At 40.4% G+C, this 21,071-nt stretch overlaps 1 protein-coding gene across 3 annotated transcripts; it reads right to left on the minus strand.

Annotated features, from left to right (window-relative positions):
* Window positions 1-322: 322 nt before the first annotated feature.
* Window positions 323-20,205, minus strand: LOC143809170 (chymotrypsinogen B-like). Of its 3 annotated transcripts, none has more exons than XM_077292312.1 (6): window positions 20,103-20,205; window positions 16,010-16,093; window positions 11,537-11,702; window positions 4,828-5,081; window positions 2,162-2,289; window positions 323-729 (listed from the first exon to the last, which is right to left on the minus strand). In XM_077292312.1, exons 2-6 carry the CDS (start codon window positions 16,086-16,088, stop codon window positions 349-351), a joined length of 1,008 nt encoding a protein of 335 aa, XP_077148427.1. In that variant the 5' UTR covers window positions 16,089-16,093; window positions 20,103-20,205; the 3' UTR covers window positions 323-348. The 3 variants fall into 3 exon arrangements, with proteins under 3 accessions (XP_077148427.1, XP_077148426.1, XP_077148425.1); XM_077292311.1 differs by having other exon boundaries at window positions 20,099-20,157; XM_077292310.1 differs by lacking the exon at window positions 20,103-20,205 and adding an exon at window positions 19,894-20,069.
* Between the last annotated feature and the right edge of the window lie 866 nt (window positions 20,206-21,071).

A 21,071-nucleotide genomic window follows, 5' to 3' on the forward strand; every position in this document is an offset into this window, starting at 1 on the left:
TTTCCTTCACTGTACGTAGCGGATTGGGAGTCATTTAATGGCCATGAATGGTTGGTAATTACACCCTAAAGGCTCATTCAGACGTCCGCGCAAATCGTTGTGAGATGAGACCACAAGGCACGGACTGGCCGTGGGTCTCCCGACCTGAGAGTGACAGATTCATATAAATCTATGAAGCTTTCAAGTCGATTGCGATTGGTGCTTGGACAGATTGACATGTACGTCTGAATGAGCCTTAATCCATTCAACAATAATTAGAGGGAGTATCTCCTTTGTAGACTTCTGGTTGACTCTGTTAAGAAGAAAAATAAAAAAATCCTGATTTTTGGAAGAATCATGAATTAAGTTTTATATTGCAAGGATGATGAATAAAGCTTGAGTTAAAAATAAGGCCATCATCTCTACAGCCTCTAATTTCTCCTTGTTAAGTGCTCTGCTGTCTATATTTTCATCATAATCTTCAGAAGGAGTTTCTTCATAGTACACATTGTTGTTTGCATGGTTTTTGTTAATTGAGGCATCTTGCGTTGATTCTTCTTCTAAGTTTAAGTTGGGAATGAAAGGCTTCCCCTCGAGTTCTGTGCTTTCTTTAACCCAAGTAATATAACTGGCTGTCCTGGCAAATATCACTGTTGAGTTGCAAACTGTCTCTTCAAGAGCTGCTATTCCTACCACTGTCCAGACATTGGTCCTTGCATACTGGCACATTAGAGGATCACCACTGTTTACCTGTTTAGAAATATAAATTGATGGTAAAAATATCCAAAATATAAGTTGTAAAGCGCTGCGGAATATGTTGGCGCTATATAAATAAAATTATTATTATTATCCAAAACCAAAATGTATTCCTCTCCCAGGGGTGCGGGTTTATATATATAAAAAAAAAAAAAAAATCTACATGGACTTACACTATTACCCAACTGTTGTGTTTGTGCGTCTGAGCTACAAAGTTTTCAATAGTGTGACGTGATATCATTATGTTGGCACTAGACAATAATAAATTGGCGAGTTTATTATAGAGACCCATTTAATAGCGTGTTGGACCAGCGTTGGCCTTCAGATTTGTATATGATATAAATCCCACTAGCCACTAAAATTGTTCTGCAGGAATATAAGCCCATGAGGACAGAATAGCTTCTCACATTGGCCACAAATTAGAAGGTGATGATTAAATATTCTGAACAACCCGTTCTACTAAATCACATACTGCTCTATATGATTAAGAATCTGTTGACTGTTGCATCCCAGGATGCAAGGAAAAGTCACTCATGTTCCTGGAACCAATCCATAACCTATACGACCCTTGTGCCATAGTGTAATGTCCTGATGAAAGTCCTTCTACCATACTGTAAAGAGCTGCCATGGAAGAGTGAACTTGGTCCTCCGCAGTGCTTAGGTAAGCCCTACTGTCCAAACATTCACCCACAGGTAAATGAGGATCTAGGATGTGACATGAAAACATTTCCCACACTGTTACTTCACCTCCTCCGCCTTAACTGTTGCCACTTGACAGGGAGGAATCATCAAATTCATGCTGTGGGAGCCAAATTCTCACCCACATTTGAGCAAGCCACAACAGTAATCTGGATTCATCTGTCCAGAAATGCTTATCCACTGCTAAGTCATCCAACATCTGCACTTTTTTGCCCACTGGAGTCTTGCCATTCTGCTTCCATTTGACAGTGATGGCACTCAAACTGGTTGTCTGCTGTTGTAGACTATCCGAGCCAGCGAACTACAAGTTGTGCATTCAGACACGTTAGTTGCAGTACCAGCATTGTAAGTGGCTGATTGACCGCTTGTTTATCAGAATGATTTTCGACAGCCTTTATTTTTGACATCCCACAGCACTTGAGGTCCTTGTTGGTGGCTGTTCTTGGGTACTGTAGCTCAGCTCTTATCTTCTGCAATTGACATAAGCTGCAGTTTCCTAGAACTTCCACAACATGGTGTGCGGAGTCTTGATGTTCTGGTTCAGTAGGGGTGCTGGGAGTCAGACCCCCACCGATCTAGTATCAATTAAGTATACAAAGAATAGGCCATTAATACTTATTAGTATTAGTCTAAGGTGTAAATAGGCTTACCACTATATGTGACACAACAGGAACATACAGAATGGATTGAAAGTTAATTCTATTTCAAAAAAATATGTTAATCTTACTGTACAATCTGAGATGTCCTTATTGCTAGCTGTGGCACATATTATATCAGTCAAGTTGTTATTTGGACATGGCACAGTGTGATTAAACAAGATCTTCTTCAGTACCCTTTCAGCATCACCAGGTTCACCTGAAAAGAGAAATGTCCGTGAGTACGTGCAGTACGTACACATTGTCTTTTAAACGCCAATGTACCGGCATCATTTTTGCTATATGAAGACATGTCCGAAAAATACCTGCAGGGGTTTTCCTAAAGCGCCTTCTGTGATTTTGCTTTTTATTTAATACTAGATGGAGGCCTGATGCTATCACATCGGGAGGGTGGTAACGTCCCGATGGGGGCAGGCTTTGCAGCACTGAGAATCTCTTGTCCCCAAGCGCTCACCCTCCTATCCACTCTCTCTTTCCACCATGTGCTGAGTTCTCCTGTCTGTGCTCTCTCCTCTGACCTGTCTCCGGGTGCCATATTGGAATACCCATCACTTGGGTATTCCAATATGGCGGTCGGCGTACTTCCAGTGTGGCGCGGGTGGATTGTGGGATTCGAGGACGTCCAGACAGAAGTGGATGACAGGTAATTATATAAATAGATATCGGATAGTGGCGGCGTCCAACTACAAAGCACCAGAAGAATGAACTGGTCACTTCTTTTAGCTGCTTCAAGACTTTCGAAGCCTGAAGTGGTTAAAAGAAGTTACAAAAAGATGGAACACGTACACATGCAAGTCATTGTGATATTGCTGTGCATATGTTCACTCTTTTTGGGGTTTTTTAGGTCTTTTTTTTCAGGCTGGTTCTAAGACCTTTTGTGCGCATACACATTAATTGATTATAATGGGTCTGTGATTTAGCTGTAAAAATAACTGATAACACACGTACTGAAAAAAACAAATTGGTAAAGAAAACAACCAAGGGCTCTTTCATATCAACATAAAACTGAGAATGAATAGGATAAAAATCCGCACAGAGCTTTTTACATGGATTTTATAGCGTGATTCTGCTACAAAATCGACATCAAAACTGTTTCAGATAATCTTTAAATAAGGTTCACATTTACTGCATATAAATGAAGATTTAAAAAATAAATAAATAAAGCAAAATGTCAATTCTAGAGGCATTTCTGTTTAAAAAAAAAAAAAAAAAACAATTCTAATTTGACTACTGAATCAAATCAAGTAGGAAAAAAAGCCAATTTTTTAAAGTGGAAAATTCATATATTTTTTTCTAAGGTTTTCAGATCTGACGTGGTTTTGACCCTTTTTTTTTTTTTTTTTTGCACCCTTTTGAGTTGAAAATGTCAAGTTTGGGCCAGATTCAGCAAAAAGAGAAGTGAAATGACCAGAGTGATTTTCAAAACCTTATTGGGAAAAAAAAACTTGCTATATGAACACTTATGTGGATTTCCTATTGAAATCTATAGGAATCATATTTAAAGAAAATTTCATGCGTTTTTTGATTTGTGAACATGCCGTAAGGGTATGTGTTTTTCAGCTCTTTTTCTGGTGGCTAGCGGGTGGAATACACCTGAAAAAGATGCTTTAGAGCTCCCCATAAAATGAACACAATGCATAGCAATGTCAAAACTATATTGTCGTACATATTGCTCCATCTTACACAGGTGCTTCTCACAAAATTAGAATATCTTCAAAAACTTAATTTATTTCAGTTCTTCAGTACAAAAAGTGAAACTTATGCATTATATAGAGTCATTACAAACGGAGTGATCTATTTCAAGTGTTTATTTCTGTTAATGTTGATGATTATGGCTTATAAAGTAAACAATGTGCACTGATCGCTCAGTGTGCATAGGCTGCCATAGTTCTCAGCAATGCAAGTCCTGTGTACACAGGCGATAAACCACCAAGAATTATGAGCTTTTATGCAGCATAAAAAGTCAATTAACCTATAACATAGAGTGATGGGCAGACTGTTTGGACCGCAAGATACCTGTGAAACAAGATTTTTTCGCATTCCCCATTATCTTGCAGTGTGAATGTCCCTTAAGGACTTACACATTACTATATAAACGCCATAACTTGAAGAAATCCAACTTTTTAAATAAGCTCAAATGAATAAAATGCATGTAAGAAATGTTTGAATAAGTAAAGCCAGCCAAAGTAACACCATAGCTAGAGCATTCTTTATTTTGAAATAAAATGTCAAGCACCCTAAAAAAAATTGACAAAAAAAGCAAACTTTTTTTGCAGTACATTAAAAGGGTTTCCAAGAAAAATATTTTTGTTTCTGTAGGCTTCCAAATTCCAAAGATAAAAAAATTAGAAACTCAGCTATAGTTATCCTGTGCAGGTCCAGCACTGCCTCTCCGTTGCTGCCCCAATCTTTGTTGATAGGCTGCAGGAGTAATGTTGTGACAACATCGCACATTACTCCTTTTTTTTTTAAAGTCTGCCAAAAAATTATTGGAAAACCCTTTTAAAAACTTAGTATTTACATACAGTCAACATCTGTCTGTAGCAGTTTTTACCCCCCCATGAAAAAAAAAAGTCCAACCACAGAATATTTCCTAAAAACATTGTATATGAAACCATCATGAAGGAGGTCTTAGGCTGGATTTACATATGCACTTTTTTCAGCCAAAGCCAGCAAGAAAAGAATAGTATAAGAGAGTTTTTCTATAACAACAACTGCCCTCCTTTACATACATCACCTTGTGTGATTTCTTCTACTATTATTACCAAGCAGTTGACAAAGCGGTCAAATTCTAGCCGTTCATCATCAGGGAAACATGCCGACATGACATATTCATCAAACGCAACAGGCCTAGAGACCTCCATTAATGCTAGACTATTTTCCAAAGATGTTCCATTGTAATCTGAATGTCGTATCAGTCTCCTTATTGGATAAACCCTTTCTTGCATGTTGATATCCACATCTTTTGTTTCTATAACTATAGTGGTTGTCCTAAATGGGAAATAAAATAAGAAATTGTTCAAGAAAATTAGGTGTCAAGACTGGACATAAATGTAATGAGACACTCGTTTCCTTTCTTTATCCTTTTCTTCAAGAAGCAGATCTATTTGACTGTTAATAGTAGAAGTGCATTCTTACTAGGCTCCGTTCACATTTCAATTTTATCTACACTTTGTTTGCAAACAGTAATACTACATGCAGACAGATTATTTTTTAGGCAGTATTTCGAAGGCGCAACGCGTCTAAAAACAATATTTCTATGTGGTGGTTTCTAGAATTTTTGGGGGGCTTGAAGTGTTTTTTTGGCTAGAGGTTTGTTAAAGTTTCATAAAGTATTTGTTTTCTGCTAATGTTTTGGTTACTTTCCCACAATGAGTTTTTAGTGACCAAAAGATCAAAGCCAGGATCATGAGGCAGTCAGGTAAACAGAAAAACAATCTAAGGTCAAGCACTAAAAACCAGGGCACCTATTCATTAAAGCAATCAGGCAACCCCCACATGTACTTATGCTGGCTATCAGATGTAAATCATTCAGCTGCAGCAAGAAAAACTAAAACTCCAAACACTAAAAAATACTCGGAGGACCCCCCGAGCATGCTCGAGAAACAAGAGTATATTCACTCATCACTAGTAAAAAAAAACTTTGAATAATTGCAAAATCTTGATGAAATCTTGTGACATTTGGAGGTATCGACAAAGTGGGCGAAGCCGGGGCAGGACAGGGGCATGGCAACCCCAACTCGTCAATTTCATGACATGCAGTGGCATCCCTTGCTCCCAAATTTACTCCAATCAACAACTGGAGTACATTTTTTAGTAAGGCACACTCCACTTTTCAGACACACCAAATTTATTAAGGGGCATGTGCCTCTTAATTAATCAGGAGCGTGTGACTCCAGCACGCCTCCTCATCAGGACCAGCTGGAAAAAATGCCGACCTTGATGAAACTGTCCTAAGAGATCCAAGGGACAGACAAAGCACCAGACCAGGGTAGCTGCAAACTATAACTGGCAACTAGAAGTAGTTGCAAGCAGTTTAATTAAGGATTGGCCAAAAGCAAAGATCTAATTACAACAGATAATTAGCATCCTCCAGCAAGACAGACACCGTGTCTGAGCGGGATCATAAATCTCAGCCACACTAATGTAAAATAGGACTGCGCCTTCATCCACTAACACCATTGCACTGCATAGCAACAGAAGTGGTAGGTGAGAGTTCAGATACGGCTATGCAAACTGCCTAGGCCAAATTCACGCTCTTATAAAGACCATGCTTCCTGAGCTGCTTAAACTTTTTGCATGCTCCCTATCGCTGTCCCCTTTTATTTCAAAGCCTTCTCCAGAAGCTTCCTATATCTTTTGACTAGAAGGTGAGAAGACTAAGCATTCCATATCCTACGTTGACATTTCAAAGAAAAGATGAAGAACTTTCATGGGTTCCTCTGCACTTCAACCTGAGCCCACTTATGTTTCATATAAGGTATGGGACATAGTCACATTCTTTACAAGCTTTTACCATCTTTCTCGTTAATCTCTGGAATAATAGAGATTTCTTTCCTTGCGTGGCTCTTTTTGTGGTGATGAGAAAATGGACTTTAAGGGTATGTGCACACGATGCGGAAAACGCTGCGGATCCGCAGCAGTTTCCTATGAGTTTTCATTACAATGTAAACCTATGGGAAACAAAAAAACATGTTGCGGAAAAAAACGCGCGGAAACGCAGCGGTTTACATTCCGCAGCATGTCATGTCTTTCTGCGGATTCCGCAACGGTATTACAGCTGCTCCAATAGAAAACCGCAGTTGTAAAACCGCAGTGAAATCCACAGAAAAACCGCGGTAAATCCGCGATAAATCTGCAGCAAAAACGATTTATCAAATCCGCTGCGGAAAAATCTGCAGTGGATCATTCTACGTGTGCACATAGCCTAAAAAACATCATGCACTTCGGGACTCCTTTCCCTTAAGGTGCTAAAAGATCATTTATATATATATGCAATTAAAATATTTAATGATTTTCTCCTTCATCTTTTTATCCGCTATACGTCTTCACATCTTTCATTCTTGAGGCATCTCTTGTTTATTCATCTTTGAACAGCATCACCAATAATATCAGTCATACTTATGAAAAAAATGTGAAGCGGATCTTTACGGTACACTGGATTGGGCAACCTGGGATGGTGCATGAAACTGAATTTCAGCTTGTCCTATCCATATAGTGCAATCAGCTTACAGGGTCTACAGTTGAAACCAGGATCTTGTGGAAGGCTATCCCAAACGTTTGACCCAGGTCATTCAGTTTAAGGGTAATGGTACCAAATACTAATGAAATGTATGTAAACTTTTGACTTTGCAGTAAGTAATAAAAATACCTTAAAACATTCTCTCTCTCTCGACAAATATTAATTATGGTAATCCTAATTGTCCGAAAACGGGAAAGGTTTATTCTGATTTCATGTCAGAAATTATTATTATTATTATTTTTTTATATAGCACCATTAATTCCATGGTGCTGTACATGAGACGGGGTTACATCAAAATACAAATATCACTTACAGTAAACAAAACTAACAATGACAGACTGGTACAGAGGGAAGAGGACCCTGCCCTTGCGGGCTTACATTCTACAGGATTATGGGGAAGGAGACAGTAGGTCAGGGGTTGTAGTAGCTCCGATGGTGTGGAGGTGGTCGTGTGATCATTACAGGTTGTAAGCTTCTTTGAAGAGATGGGTTTTTAGGTTCCTTTTAAAGGATCCAAATGTGGATAACCAAACGTGTTGGGGCACAGAATTCCAGATTATGGGGGATATTCGGGAGAGGTCTTGGAGGCGATTGGGTGAGGAGCGAGTAAGCATGGAGGAGAGAAGGAGGTCTTGGGAGGACCGGAGATTATGTGAGGGAAGATATTGAGAGATTAGTTCAGAAATATACGGAGGAGAAAGGTTATGGATGGCTTTGTAGGTCAGCGTTAGTAGTTTAAACTGGATACGCTGGGAAATTGGGAGCCAGTGAAGGGATTTGAAAGGAGAGGAAGCAGGAGTGTAGCGAGAAGAGAGATTAATTAGTCAGGCAGTAGAGTTAAGGACGGAATGGAGGGGTGCGAGAGTGTTAGAGGGTAGGGTAGGCGGGAGATGATTAAGGCATGCAAAAGCATTTTGGTAGAGTGAGGGTTGAGGAAAGGACGGATTCTGGAAATATTTTTGAGCTGGAGGCGACAGGAGGTGGCAAGAGCTTGGATGTGCGATTTAAAGGACAGGGCAGAGTCAAGGGTTACTCTGAGGCAGCGGATTACCAGAACGGGAGAAAGTGTGAATTCATTTATTAAGATAGATAGATCAGGTAGGGAAGATGTGCGAGATGGAGGAAAGATAATTAGTTTGGTTTTGTCCACATTGAGTTTGCGGAAGCGAGAGGAGAAGGAGGATACGGCTGATGGACACTCTGGGATTCTGGAGAGCAGAGAGGTGACATCTGGGCCCGAGAGGTAGATCTGAGTGTCATCGGCATATAGATGGTACCGGAAGCCATAGGATTTTATGAGTTGTCCCAGGCCAAGGTTATAGATTGAGAAGAGGTCCTAGGACAGAGCCTTGAGGGACACCAGAGCGGGGGCGACACCAACAGAGAGGGGCGAGAAAAAAATTGAGAAAGACATGCAGATGTGTCTTTTTATACAGCATATGTAAACTTCTGGTTTCAGCTGTGTGTCCTGGTATATAGTCCTGCACAATAGAGATATTTGTTCCTGAGCATCAAGCAACTTCTTAATGAGTGGTGTTGACATGCTACATATGTTGTGGACCAGCCCTTGCATATTACGCTCTTGGTCTTGTGTACACGGCCTGGCCAGCTTTAACCCCCTTCAGCCCCGAGCCTGTTTTCGCCTTCATGACCAGGCCAAATTTTACAATTCTGACCACTGTCACTTTATGAGGTAATAATTCTGGAATGCTTCAACGGATCCCACTGATTCTGATTCTTTTTTTTTCATGACAAATTGTACTTCATGATAGTGGTAAAATTTGTTCAATATTACTTGTGCTTATTTGTAACAAAAAATGGAAACTTGACGAAAATGGTGCAAATTTTGCAGTTTTAAAACTTTTATTTTTTATGCCCTCAAATCAGAGAGCTATGTCACGCAACATACTTAAATAATATTTCCCACATGTCTACTTTACATCAGCACAATTTTTGAAACAATTTTTTTTTGTTAAGTTATAAGGGTTAAAAATTGACCAGCAATTACTCATTTTTCCAACAAAATTTACAAAACCATTTTTTTTAGAGACCACATTACATTTGAAGTGACTTTGATAAGGCTTTGTGACAGAAAACACCTAAAACTGACACCATTTTAAAAACTGCACCCCTCAAGGCGCTCAAAACCACATTCAAGAAGTTTATTAACCCTTCAGGTACTTCACGGGAATTAATGGAATGTGGAAGGAAAAAATCTACATTTAACCTTTTTTAAACAAAAATTTTATTTTAGATCCAATTTCGTTTTATTTTCACAAGGGTAACAGGAGAAAATGGACCCCAATATTTGCTGTGTAATTTCTCCTTAGCACACTGATACCCCATATATGCAGGAAAACCACTGTTTGGGCGCACACCAAGGCTCAGAAGAAAAGCAGCGCCATTTGACTTTTTGAATGTAAAATTTGCTGGAATAATTAGCGAACGCCATTTGGAGTTTGGAGAGCCCCTGATGTGCCTTAACAGTGGAAACCCCAAACAAGTGACTCCATTTTAAAAACTAGACCCCTCAAGAAATTTATCTAGACGTGTGGGGAGCGCACTTTAAACCCACAGGTGCTTCACAAACGTTTGCAACATTGAGTTGTGAAAATACAGTACTGTTAGCCATACGGCGAGACTCGAAAGGGACGGGGCGCTATTTGCCTCCTAGAGAGAAGATTTTCCTAGAATAGCTTGCATACTCCATATACAGAGCCCCTAAACACTAGAAGAGCAGAATCCCCCCTCATGTGAACCATTTTAGAAATTATACATCTTTGGGAATTTACCAACAGATAGTGACAATTTTGACTCCATGGGTGTTTTCCAGAAACAATCTGCAGTGGATGTTGCCGAGTGAAACTTGAAAACTGCTGTTGTAGTGACCAGTACGATGGAGTGACCATACATTGTAGTGACCAGTATGTTGTAGTGACTAGTACATTGTGCCCAGCTGATGAACCTGTAAATTAGGCGGGCTCTCATCGCTACAGAAATGCCAAACGTGGATGCTAACTGCGGTTTAGACACACTGGGGAGCTCAGAAGTGATGCGGCATTTGGATTTGGGAGAGAAGAATTTGCTGAATTTGTTTTGAGGGGGCAATGAACCATTTCACTTTTACAGGCCTTTGTATTAAAAGTAACGTGGAAGCCCCCTATATTTCAGTTAATAGAGATGACAGACCTAAGTGGGGACTTGCTTTTTGTGGATTGAGTTGAAGCTTTTGTTGGGAACATTTCACACAACATTTGGGATCACATTTATCTGGAATTGTTTTCTGGGACTTTTTTTATGCTGTTCTGTGTATGGTGAAATAAGGATAAGGCATTTTTATTCTTCGGGTCCGTACAGGTACAGCGATACCACATTTATATCATTTTTTTATGTTTTGGTGCTTTTACACAATAAAAACTATTTATAAATAATTATTTTTCCGTGGATGGAACTGGCGGCTTTCTTTTTTTTTGGGGAACAAGATGACTTTTCAGAGAGATCATATTTACTTACATTGGTCTTTTTTATCATGTTTAATTCCACTTTTTTGTTTCCAGTATTATGATAAAGCATCATTTTTTGCCTAGTTTTTTTTTTACGGTGTTCACTAAAGGGGTTAACTAGTGGAACAGTTTTATATATCGGCTCATTTCGGATGCGGCAATATCAAATGTGTACTTTTTAGAAAAAATATTTATTTATGGGTACAATTTTTTTTTTATTTTTGTAAAAAAAAATTATATTTATAAAAAAAATTTTTTTTTTTCATTTTTACTTTGTCCCACTATAGGACTTTCAGTTCTTGCAGGCTGTATATAATAGACATGCAGGAGCATTCCTATGCTATGCAAACTGTCAGCGCTGCACTGACAAAACAAATTTGCTACATCATGCTCTGTACATGATCTAGCATGTTTGGTAGCTCTGGTGACCCGGATGCAGTCATGACGACATTGGATCACTATGGCAAGGATGGGCCATCACAATGCCGACTGGAGAGCAGAAGGAACTCCCCACCTCTGTATGCCTACTAAATGCTGCGATCGATAGCGGTGCTGGGTAATCTGCATGTGGACTTTCGAATATGTATTTACTAAAAATGGAATGAAACATTACATTTTCAGTTGATGTCTTGAAAATATCCTACAACAGAGCAGTTAGCTAACATAACATAGTAGTCTGTCTCAGAAGATGAGTCACTTACATTTCAGTAAAACAATTCGCAGAGCTCACAATCCAACATTCAGCAATGATGGTGCCTGAGCAAAAGCGTCCAAAATCTGGTCTCACATGGACTTGCCAAGGGAATTCTCCATCAAACACATCTCGTGTCATTAAATTACTGGATGTAATATTTGGAACTCCACAATCTAATAACAGATAGAAATACAGTCACAAATCACTAATAGGTTATTACTAGTTGTGGTCATCTCAATTTTCTGTAAATACAGAATTAATCAAGTGTACCAATACAATCTATTTTTTTTTTTATCTGCCCTGACTTGTAGCTATCACCCCTTTAAAGATAAACCCCATTACTGGCCTTTACTTTCTGTGGTTGCAACTAGATTCATCCTCCCGTGGTACTAATGGTGTCAGTGGAACATGCACTTATGGGCCTAAAGACCCTGTGTAACAAAACATCTGACAGCCGGGTCGTAGCACATTTCAGCTACGCTATGCTGAAGATCCCACTGATACCAGCTGCATTTGTACCTACTGATCCTAATTCATGAAAAAACAGATACTCCTATGACCCTGTCTAATAAAAAAAATTGGCCTTGACCTGATCTGGGCAAAGTGCGTCTTTAGGGTCTCATCTGGCCCTCTGGCTGATCCAGTTCGGCCCGTGCAGCTGGACGGCCAAAGGGCTGAAAACACTTGCCCACAGGCCACATCATGTTGCCACCCTCCTTTGCCCGGTGTTCTGATTTTACCACTATATGTATCCTACTGGAAGCGAGGTATTTGTTTTGTTGATTTTTTATATGTGTGGATGTGTCTGTATGTAGGAGGCCTATGTGGGGGCTCATATTATACACTGCTCAAAAAAATAAAGGGAACACTTAAACAACAGAATATAACTCCAAGCAAATTAAACTTCTGTGAAATCAAACTGTCCACTTAGGACGCAACACTGATTGACAATCAATTTCACATGCTGTTGTGCAAATGGAATAGACAACAGATGGAAATTATTGGCAATTATCAAGACACACTCAATAAAGGAGTGGTTCTGCAAGTGGGGACCACAGACCACATCTCCGTACTAATGCTTTCTGGCTGATGTTTTGGTCACTTTTGAATGTCGGTTGTGCTTTCACACTCGTGGTAGCATGAGACGGACTCTACAACCCACACAAGTGGCTGAGGTAGTGCAGCTCATCCAGGATGGCACATCAATGCGAGCTGTGGCAAGAAAGTTTGCTGTGTCTGTCAGCGTAGTGGCCAGAGGCTGGAGGCGCTACCAGGAGACAGGCCAGTGCACCAGGAGACGTGGAGGGGCCGTATGAAGGCAACAACCCAGCAGCAGGATCGCTACCTCAGCCTTTGTGCAAGAAAGAACAGGAGGAGCACTGCCAGAGCCCTGCAAAATGACCTCCAGCAGGCCACAAATGTGCATGTGTCTACACAGTTAGAAACCGACTCCATGAGGATGGTCTGAGTGCCCGACGTCCACAGATGGGGGTTGTGCTCACAGACCAACACCATGCAGGACGCTTGGCATTTGCCACAGAATGCCAGGATTGGTAAATTCGCCACTGGCGCCCTATGCTCTTCATTGATGAAAGCAGGTTCACACTGAGCCCATGTGAGACATGACAGTCTGGAGATGCCGTGGAGAGTGATCTGCTGCCTGCAACATCCTTCAGCATGATGGGTTTGGCAGTGGGTCAGTACTAGTGTGGGGTGGCATTTCTTTGGAGGGCCGCACAGCCCTACATGTGCTCGCCAGAGGTAGACTGATTGCCATTAGGTACTGAGATGAGATCCTCAGACCCCTTGTGAGACCATATTCTTTTGCAGTTGGCCCTGGGTTCCTCCTAACACAGGACAATGCCAGACCTCATGTTGGAGTGTGTCAGCAGTTCCTGCAAGATGAAGGCATTGAAGCTATGGACTGGCCCGCCCGTTCCCCAGACCTGAATCCGTTTGAACACATCTGGGACATCATGTCTCGCTTTAGTCCAGGTCTGGGAGGAGATCCCTCAGGAGACCATCCGCCGCCTTATCAGGAGCATGCCCAGGTGCTCTACAGAAGGGAGGTCATACAGGCACGTGGAGGCCACACACAATACCGAGCATCTTTTCCTTGTCATGAGGCATTTCCACTGAAGTTGGATGAGCCTGTAATTTGATTTTCCACTTTGATTTTGAGTATCATTCCAAATCCAGACCTCCATGGGATATTCATTTTGATTTACATTGATAATTGTTGTGTTTTCTTGTTCTGAACACATTCCACTATGCAATGAATAACAATTTTTTGAGCAGTGTATATAGGATGGCTATGTGGGGGCTCATACTTTACGTAGGGAAGCTTTATGGGCTCATACTGTATATATATATATATATATATATATATATATATATATATATATATATATATATATATATATATAGAGAGGGGGCTGTAGGCGAAGTCATGCTATAAAGAGGAGCTGTGTTTGGGTTCATGCTGTATAGTATGTGTGTTGACTCATACTGTAGATGGGGGCTGTTTGCTGGCTATATGGGGGTGTCAGCATAATTAATTCTGCTCAATATTAAGCGATACAATTAATACAATTTGATAATTATAAAATATTAATATTGAACAGAATTAATTTCAGCCTATTGGTTTGGCCCTCTACAACAGCCACGGTGCCTCATGTGGTCCCTCGGGAAAATTAATTGCTCGGCCCTACCCTAAACCATCTCATGGCATCCTCATTTTCCTGACATCCGTGCTGTAGCACAGCTTAGCTTTGCTATCCACATCTCTACTATGCATTCAGGGGTGAGCATGATCATTCTATGAAGATCCCCATTAATTAATAAAATGTGGAGTTTGTAAATAGTAATGAATATTGATTAAGTCGTGAGTCACAGTCATGACATTCAAAATTATCAATGGTCACCTCCTTCATAGAAATAAAAATTTCCCATGTTGAGATTTATATCTCTCTCCATGAAGAAGTGCACAGGAGAGCAGAAGGAGAGGCCTGCAGGACTGAGGAGAAGCAGGGTGCTGCTAGGAAATGTAGATTTAACAGTCTAAGAACAGGAATGCCCATTCAGTTCTGTGAAGCTAGATGCAAAGAAGTTCCATAAGGACATTAACTTTTCCTAGTGGGTGACATGTCAATGTTGTGTCATGTGCCGCTTCCAGCAAATAAGAGGCTGTCGCTGATTGGCTGTAGCTCACCAATATTTCATCAGAGGTTAAAGGCTGCAGACAACCAGCAGCCACAGATTAGCTGCAGCACAATCATGACACAACAAAGTAATCTTTCAGTGTAAGGCTGCTTTCACACATCAGGCTTTTTGTTTCAGGCTAAATCCGGCAAATTTGCTAAAAAACGGATCCGGTGTGAAAAACTGATGCACCGGATCCGTTTTTTAGGAGAGAGAGAGATTAGGAGAGAGAGAGAGATTAGGAGAGAGAGAGAGAGAGAGATTAGGAGAGAGAGAGAGAGAGAGAGATTAGGAGAGAGAGAGAGAGAGAGAGAGATATGAAATCATAGCTTCTGGGATGCCCAATGTGTAGAAACGGATTCGGTAGCCGGAATCGTTCATTCACACATCCGTTTGATGCGTTTATTGACGGAAACGTCCCTTCAGGCTTTTTCGCCGGACAGAAAAAACGTTGCAGGGGACGTTTTTTGTGTCCGGCAAAAAAGCCTGAAGGGACGGATCCAACACAAAACGGATGAAAAGCATGTCCTTCAGGCACAATCCGGCGCTAATACAACTCTATGGGAAAAAAACGGATCCGGCGTGTAAAAAAAACGGATCCTTTTTTTCCGGATTTGCCGGATTGTGCCTGAAACAAAAAACCTGATGTGTGAAAGCAGCCTAAATTAAACTAAATTAGTTGGTTGCATGTCTTCCCCGAGGCTGGATGCTGTGCAACTAAAGGCTGAATGCCTGCCTGCACTGGCCAAGTATAATCACAATTCTTGTCTCCAAACTATGGTAACGATAATTGCCAGTGTGAATTGGGGAAAAGATCGATGCCATAACTATCATTTGTTGTTGATCTTGATTGATCATGCCACTGTGAAAATCATTGTGATCGGCCCCATAATCAGTAATGTAAATGATCCTTCTGGCGACGTATCTACAATAGACATTGCTATGGATACAGCCTCCGCAAGAGCCGTTACTAGGCAACAATGATGCCCCATACTGTGCCAGGAGGAAACCCTGCTGCCACCATTATCGGATCATCAGCACTATGAGTGAGAGTGAGCGCTCCAGGACATATTGTACATCGTGTATAGAATATCTCTAATGAACGTTTATTGTGAACCTGAATTCAGTACAGCATAGTGCCCTTGTATATAGGTACACGTATAGCCTAAGCATAAAGACAAGGGGCAGTGCGGTGCCTGATACATTGCTGCTATGTACACATTAGAAATACATATACATTTGATAGCTACAACAAACAATAGAAAATATTCACACTTACTTTCAACTGTTTTTTCTACAATTGTCAAAACTAATAGTAAAAAGAAAAATCTTCCCATTTTGGCAAAAATCACTCGCATGGTCTCTGTGAACACAAATACACTTAATAAGCATTCTCCATACATGCAAACTAGTAAAAATTGTGTCTCTATATAGGGCTAGAACAACGGCTGCACAACTCCTAAAGAAAAATATGCGACATACAGTGGGGCAAAAAAGTATTTAGTCAGTCAGCAATAGTGCAAGTTCCACCACTTAAAAAGATGAGAGGCGTCTGTAATTTACATCATAGGAAGACCTCAACTATGGGAGACAAACTGAGAAAAAAAAATCCAGAAAATCACATTGTCTGTTTTTTTTATCATTTTATTTGCATATTCTGGTGGAAAATAAGTATTTGGTCAGAAACAAACAATCAAGATTTCTGTCTCTCACAGACCTGTAACTTCTTTAAGAGTCTCCTCTTTCCTCCACCCATTACCTGTAGTAATGGCACCTGTTTAAACTTGTTATCAGTATAAAAAGACACCTGTGCACACCCTCAAACAGTCTGACTCCAAACTCCACTATGGTGAAGACCAAAGAGCTGTCAAAGGACACCAGAAACAAAATTGTAGCCCTGCACCAGGCTGGGAAGACTGAATCTGCAATAGCCAACCAGCTTGGAGTGAAGAAATCAACAGTGGGAGCAATAATTAGAAAATGGAAGACATTCAAGACCACTGATAATCTCCCTCGATCTGGGGCTCCACGCAAAATCCCACCCCGTGGGGTCAGAATGATCACAAGAACGGTGAGCAAAAATCCCAGAACCACGCGGGGGGACCTAGTGAATGAACTGCAGAGAGCTGGGACCAATGTAACAAGGCCTACCATAAGTAACACACTACGCCACCATGGACTCAGATCCTGCAGTGCCAGACGTGTCCCACTGCTTAAGCCAGTACATGTCCGGGCCCGTCTGAAGTTTGCTAGAGAGCATTTGGATGATCCAGAGGAGTTTTGGGAGAATGTCCTATGGTCTGATGAAACCAAACTGGAACTGTTTGGTAGAAACACAACTTGTCGTGTTTGGAGGAAAAAGAATACTGAGTTGCATCCATCAAACACCATACCTACTGTAAAGCATGGTGGTGGAAACATCATGCTTTGGGGCTGTTTCTCTGCAAAGGGGCCAGGACGACTGATCCGGGTACATGAAAGAATGAATGGGGCCATGTATCGTGAGATTTTGAGTGCAAACCTCCTTCCATCAGCAAGGGCATTGAAGATGAAACGTGGCTGGGTCTTTCAACATGACAATGATCCAAAGCACACCGCCAGGGCAACGAAGGAGTGGCTTCGTAAGAAGCATTTCAAGGTCCTGGAGTGGCCTAGCCAGTCTCCAGATCTCAACCCTATAGAAAACCTTTGGAGGGAGTTGAAAGTCCGTGTTGCCAAGCGAAAAGCCAAAAACATCACTGCTCTAGAGGAGATCTGCATGGAGGAATGGGCCAACATACCAACAACAGTGTGTGGCAACCTTGTGAAGACTTACAGAAAACGTTTGACCTCTGTCATTGCCAACAAAGGATGTATAACAAAGTATTGAGATGAAATTTTGTTTCTGACCAAATACTTATTTTCCACCAGAATATGCAAATAAAATGATAAAAAAAACAGACAATGTGATTTTCTGTATTTTTTTTCTCAGTTTGTCTCCCATAGTTGAGGTCTACCTATGATGTAAATTACAGACGCCTCTCATCTTTTTAAGTGGTGGAACTTGCACTATTGCTGACTGACTAAATACTTTTTTGCCCCACTGTATACAGTATATTAACGGTGCAACTATGGACATGGGATTAAGCATGGACAAGATTTCCACCCGGTCATAGTTCACATTAATGGTCGAATAATTGGGAGCAGAAGAGTTAATTGCTTTTGGCAGCCACCATCCAGTACATCCCAACAGCCAGATAGGGGAGTTTCAAAAACAATGGTGTTCTGTTATGGTCAGGATTATTAGATTATTCAGAAATTCCTGGGCACTTTTTACCTATCCATTAAAATAAATAAATAAATAAATAAATGCATCCGTGATATTTTTAACCCCTTAATGACCGCCAATACGTCTTTTTACTGATCTGAGATATAACAGAATAACATCCCCATATAGGCGACAATCCAGCAGCTGTCGGCTGTCCACTATAGCTGACAACTTGCTGTGTCAGCCACAATCATTGTTGGCACATCCATATCTGTGTAACCCTTTAGATGCTGCTGTCAATAGTGACTATATCATAAATGGTTAACAGAGTGTGGGGGCTTCCGCTTTATCCCCATCGGCACCCTGAGATCATGATTGTGTGGTCCTGATATTTGCCATGGCAATTCATGGGCAAATAGTGGCCTTAGAGTCTGCCGACTCTAGTGGCCTTTTCATAAGTTAGTGGCATTTAGGTGGTAAAAATACACTTTTTCATTCCTGTCATGTCACTTTGCATTAATTCCTGAAAAGCACCTTAAGGGTTAATAAACTACCGGACAGCAGTTTAAAATATGTCAGGGGGTGCTGTTTTTAAAATGGTATCACTTTTGGGGGTTTACCAATATATAGGACCCCTAATGTCACTTCAAACATGGAGAGGTCCCTAAAAAAATAATTTTGTACATTTCCTTGAAAAAAAGGAAAAGTTGCTGCTCCAATTTTAAAGGGACTCTGTCACCTGAATTTGGAGGGAACAATTTTCAGCCATAGGGGTGGGGTTTTGGGTGTTTGATTCACCCTTTCCTTACCCGCTGGCTGCAATATTGGATTGAAGTTCATTCTCTGTCCTCCATAGTACACGCCTGCGTAAGGCAAGATTGCCTTGTGCAGACATGTACTACAGAGGACAGAGAATGAACTTCAATCCAATATTGCAGCCAGCATGCAGCCAGCGGGTAAGGAAAGGGTGAATCAAACACCCGAAAACCCCGCCCCTATGGCTGTAGATTGTTCCCTCCAAATTCAGGTGACAGAGTCCCTTTAAATCTCCTATAAGGCTAACAAAATATTATAACATTTTACAAATGGTGCCGATGTAAAGCAGACATGTGGGAAATGTTATTTATTAATGTTTTCTGTGGCATGACTATCTGAATTAAAAGGATAATCAAAGTTTGAAAATTGCACATTTTTTTTTTTAACATTATTGTAAAGTTTCTGAATTTTTTTTTGTTATAAATCAACAAGACATACTGACTTAAATTTACCATCATCATAAATGGTAATGTTGCACGAAAAAAAACTAAAAATCACTGGAATCCGTTGAAGCGTTCCAGAGTTATCACAAAGTGACACTGGTCAGATTTCATAAATTTGGCCCAGTCACTAAGGGGTGACTACAACTTTCACCATTTTACAGGTCACTGTAAATCTTGCTAACGTGTTCCTATTAGTATTTTAGGTTGTATCAATTTGTAATCCAAACCCCAGCCCCAATCTTACAGAAGAACCCCTGAAGTGTGCAGCTCAGGAGATAGGAGGACATGGACTTCTATGGAATCTGTACTCTGTCCTTTGTCCACGTTCAGGCACGAGATGTGCACTCATGCCTAATGAGCTGAGCACGTCACAGGGATTTTTTTTTTTTTTTTTTTAACAATCATGAGGGTCTCAGAATCCAGACCCTCAACTATCTGAAAGGAATATAAAAAGGGACAAAAAGTATATAAAAATGTTTGCAAACATTTAGTTACTCTTTAACAGTTTATTATAGTTTTCCAATATTTTGTCTGTAAAAAAATATTTTGTTTGATTTTTGGGCAATTTGTTCTGAAAAAACAAAAACAAAAAAAACCCAGAAATCTAGTTGGAGATCCTGATGGTTAATTATACAGTACATAGCTTTGTTATCCAACCTGACATGTCATGAATCATCCAATGAAGGCCAAATCTCCTTGGTCAAAAAAATGGCTATTCATATTTAGAGGTACAACCTAGAGATGATAATTCAGTTATCTGGAATGGAAGCTTAATAAGTGGTGCATGACACTGAAAAATCTATCTACCAGTCTTCATCCACCCCTGCTCATATCAGTCACCATGGATGAAACATACACCCACCTACCATAAAGTAACGTCGCTCAGAGGCCCATGGAATCCGCGGAATATCAGATAGAACAATAAAAAGGCAGCGGCTTTAGGTGTCATTATGACATCACAGACTTTTTTTTTTTAAACTCACTTTATTGAAAATTATACAACAATACAATGATACATCATAGAACAAACAGCATTTCTCATTGCTCATTAATACTGTCTGGCAAAGTTAACCCCTCCCTTACCATACCATGGGTCTAAGATATTAACCAAAAGCATAAGAGACTGCTGTTAGGCACCAAATATCACATACTTTATCATGAGTGAATACTCATCGCCTGGGGACTCATGTGAGTCAAGGGGGAACCGAACTAGGGCTCCCATACCAGCTTATCACTTTTTTGAGGACTATGTCTATTTTTTTTTTTATACCCCACTCACATAAGAAGCTGCAGTATTGACCCAGTGTGAAATCTGCAGGGGGGGGGGGGGGGGGGGGTCTTTTATCCATCAATCTTATGGAGATGGCCTTATGGGCCATCACAGACCTTTTCATTGTTGAATGAATGATGAATTAGAAAATGGCCAGTAAGATATAGCACTGTGGGAAAACAAACTTTACTGATCAGATTGTGCATTGGCTATGGCGAAGTTACAAATATCTAGCCGCTAGTATAAATTAGGCTCATGTTCAGGCTGCCTAGTAAAAAGGTGCAGGAAGCTATGTCTCCCTACTCCTCCATACCCATGATCATAAATAAGTTTGCAAATTTTTTTTGCTGTTTCAGTATGAAATTATATCCGGAGTGTTCCTATAATTATGCTGTCCATGATATACACATATTATTGTCCATGAAATAAGGAGAAAAAAGGAGTATAGGTAAAAAGATACTTTATTAATAGGTACACAAAAGTAAATAATAAATATAGACAATAAAAAACACAGAGTAACGTGCATAAGGATAATGCTAAAGGATCACCGATGCTGTGCACCTGC

The sequence above is a fragment of the Ranitomeya variabilis genome, chromosome 2 (assembly GCF_051348905.1).
Source record: "Ranitomeya variabilis isolate aRanVar5 chromosome 2, aRanVar5.hap1, whole genome shotgun sequence".
Lineage (NCBI taxonomy): Eukaryota > Metazoa > Chordata > Amphibia > Anura > Dendrobatidae > Ranitomeya > Ranitomeya variabilis.

Coding starts and splice junctions, on each gene's coding strand:
- LOC143809170 (XM_077292310.1), bottom strand. Junction 11,703..16,009: donor TGTAGAAAAAACAGTTGAAA/GTAAGTGTGAAT, acceptor ATCTGTTATTAG/ATTGTGGAGTTCCAAATATT. Junction 2,290..4,827: donor AGTAGAAGAAATCACACAAG/GTGATGTATGTA, acceptor TTCTCTTTTCAG/GTGAACCTGGTGATGCTGAA.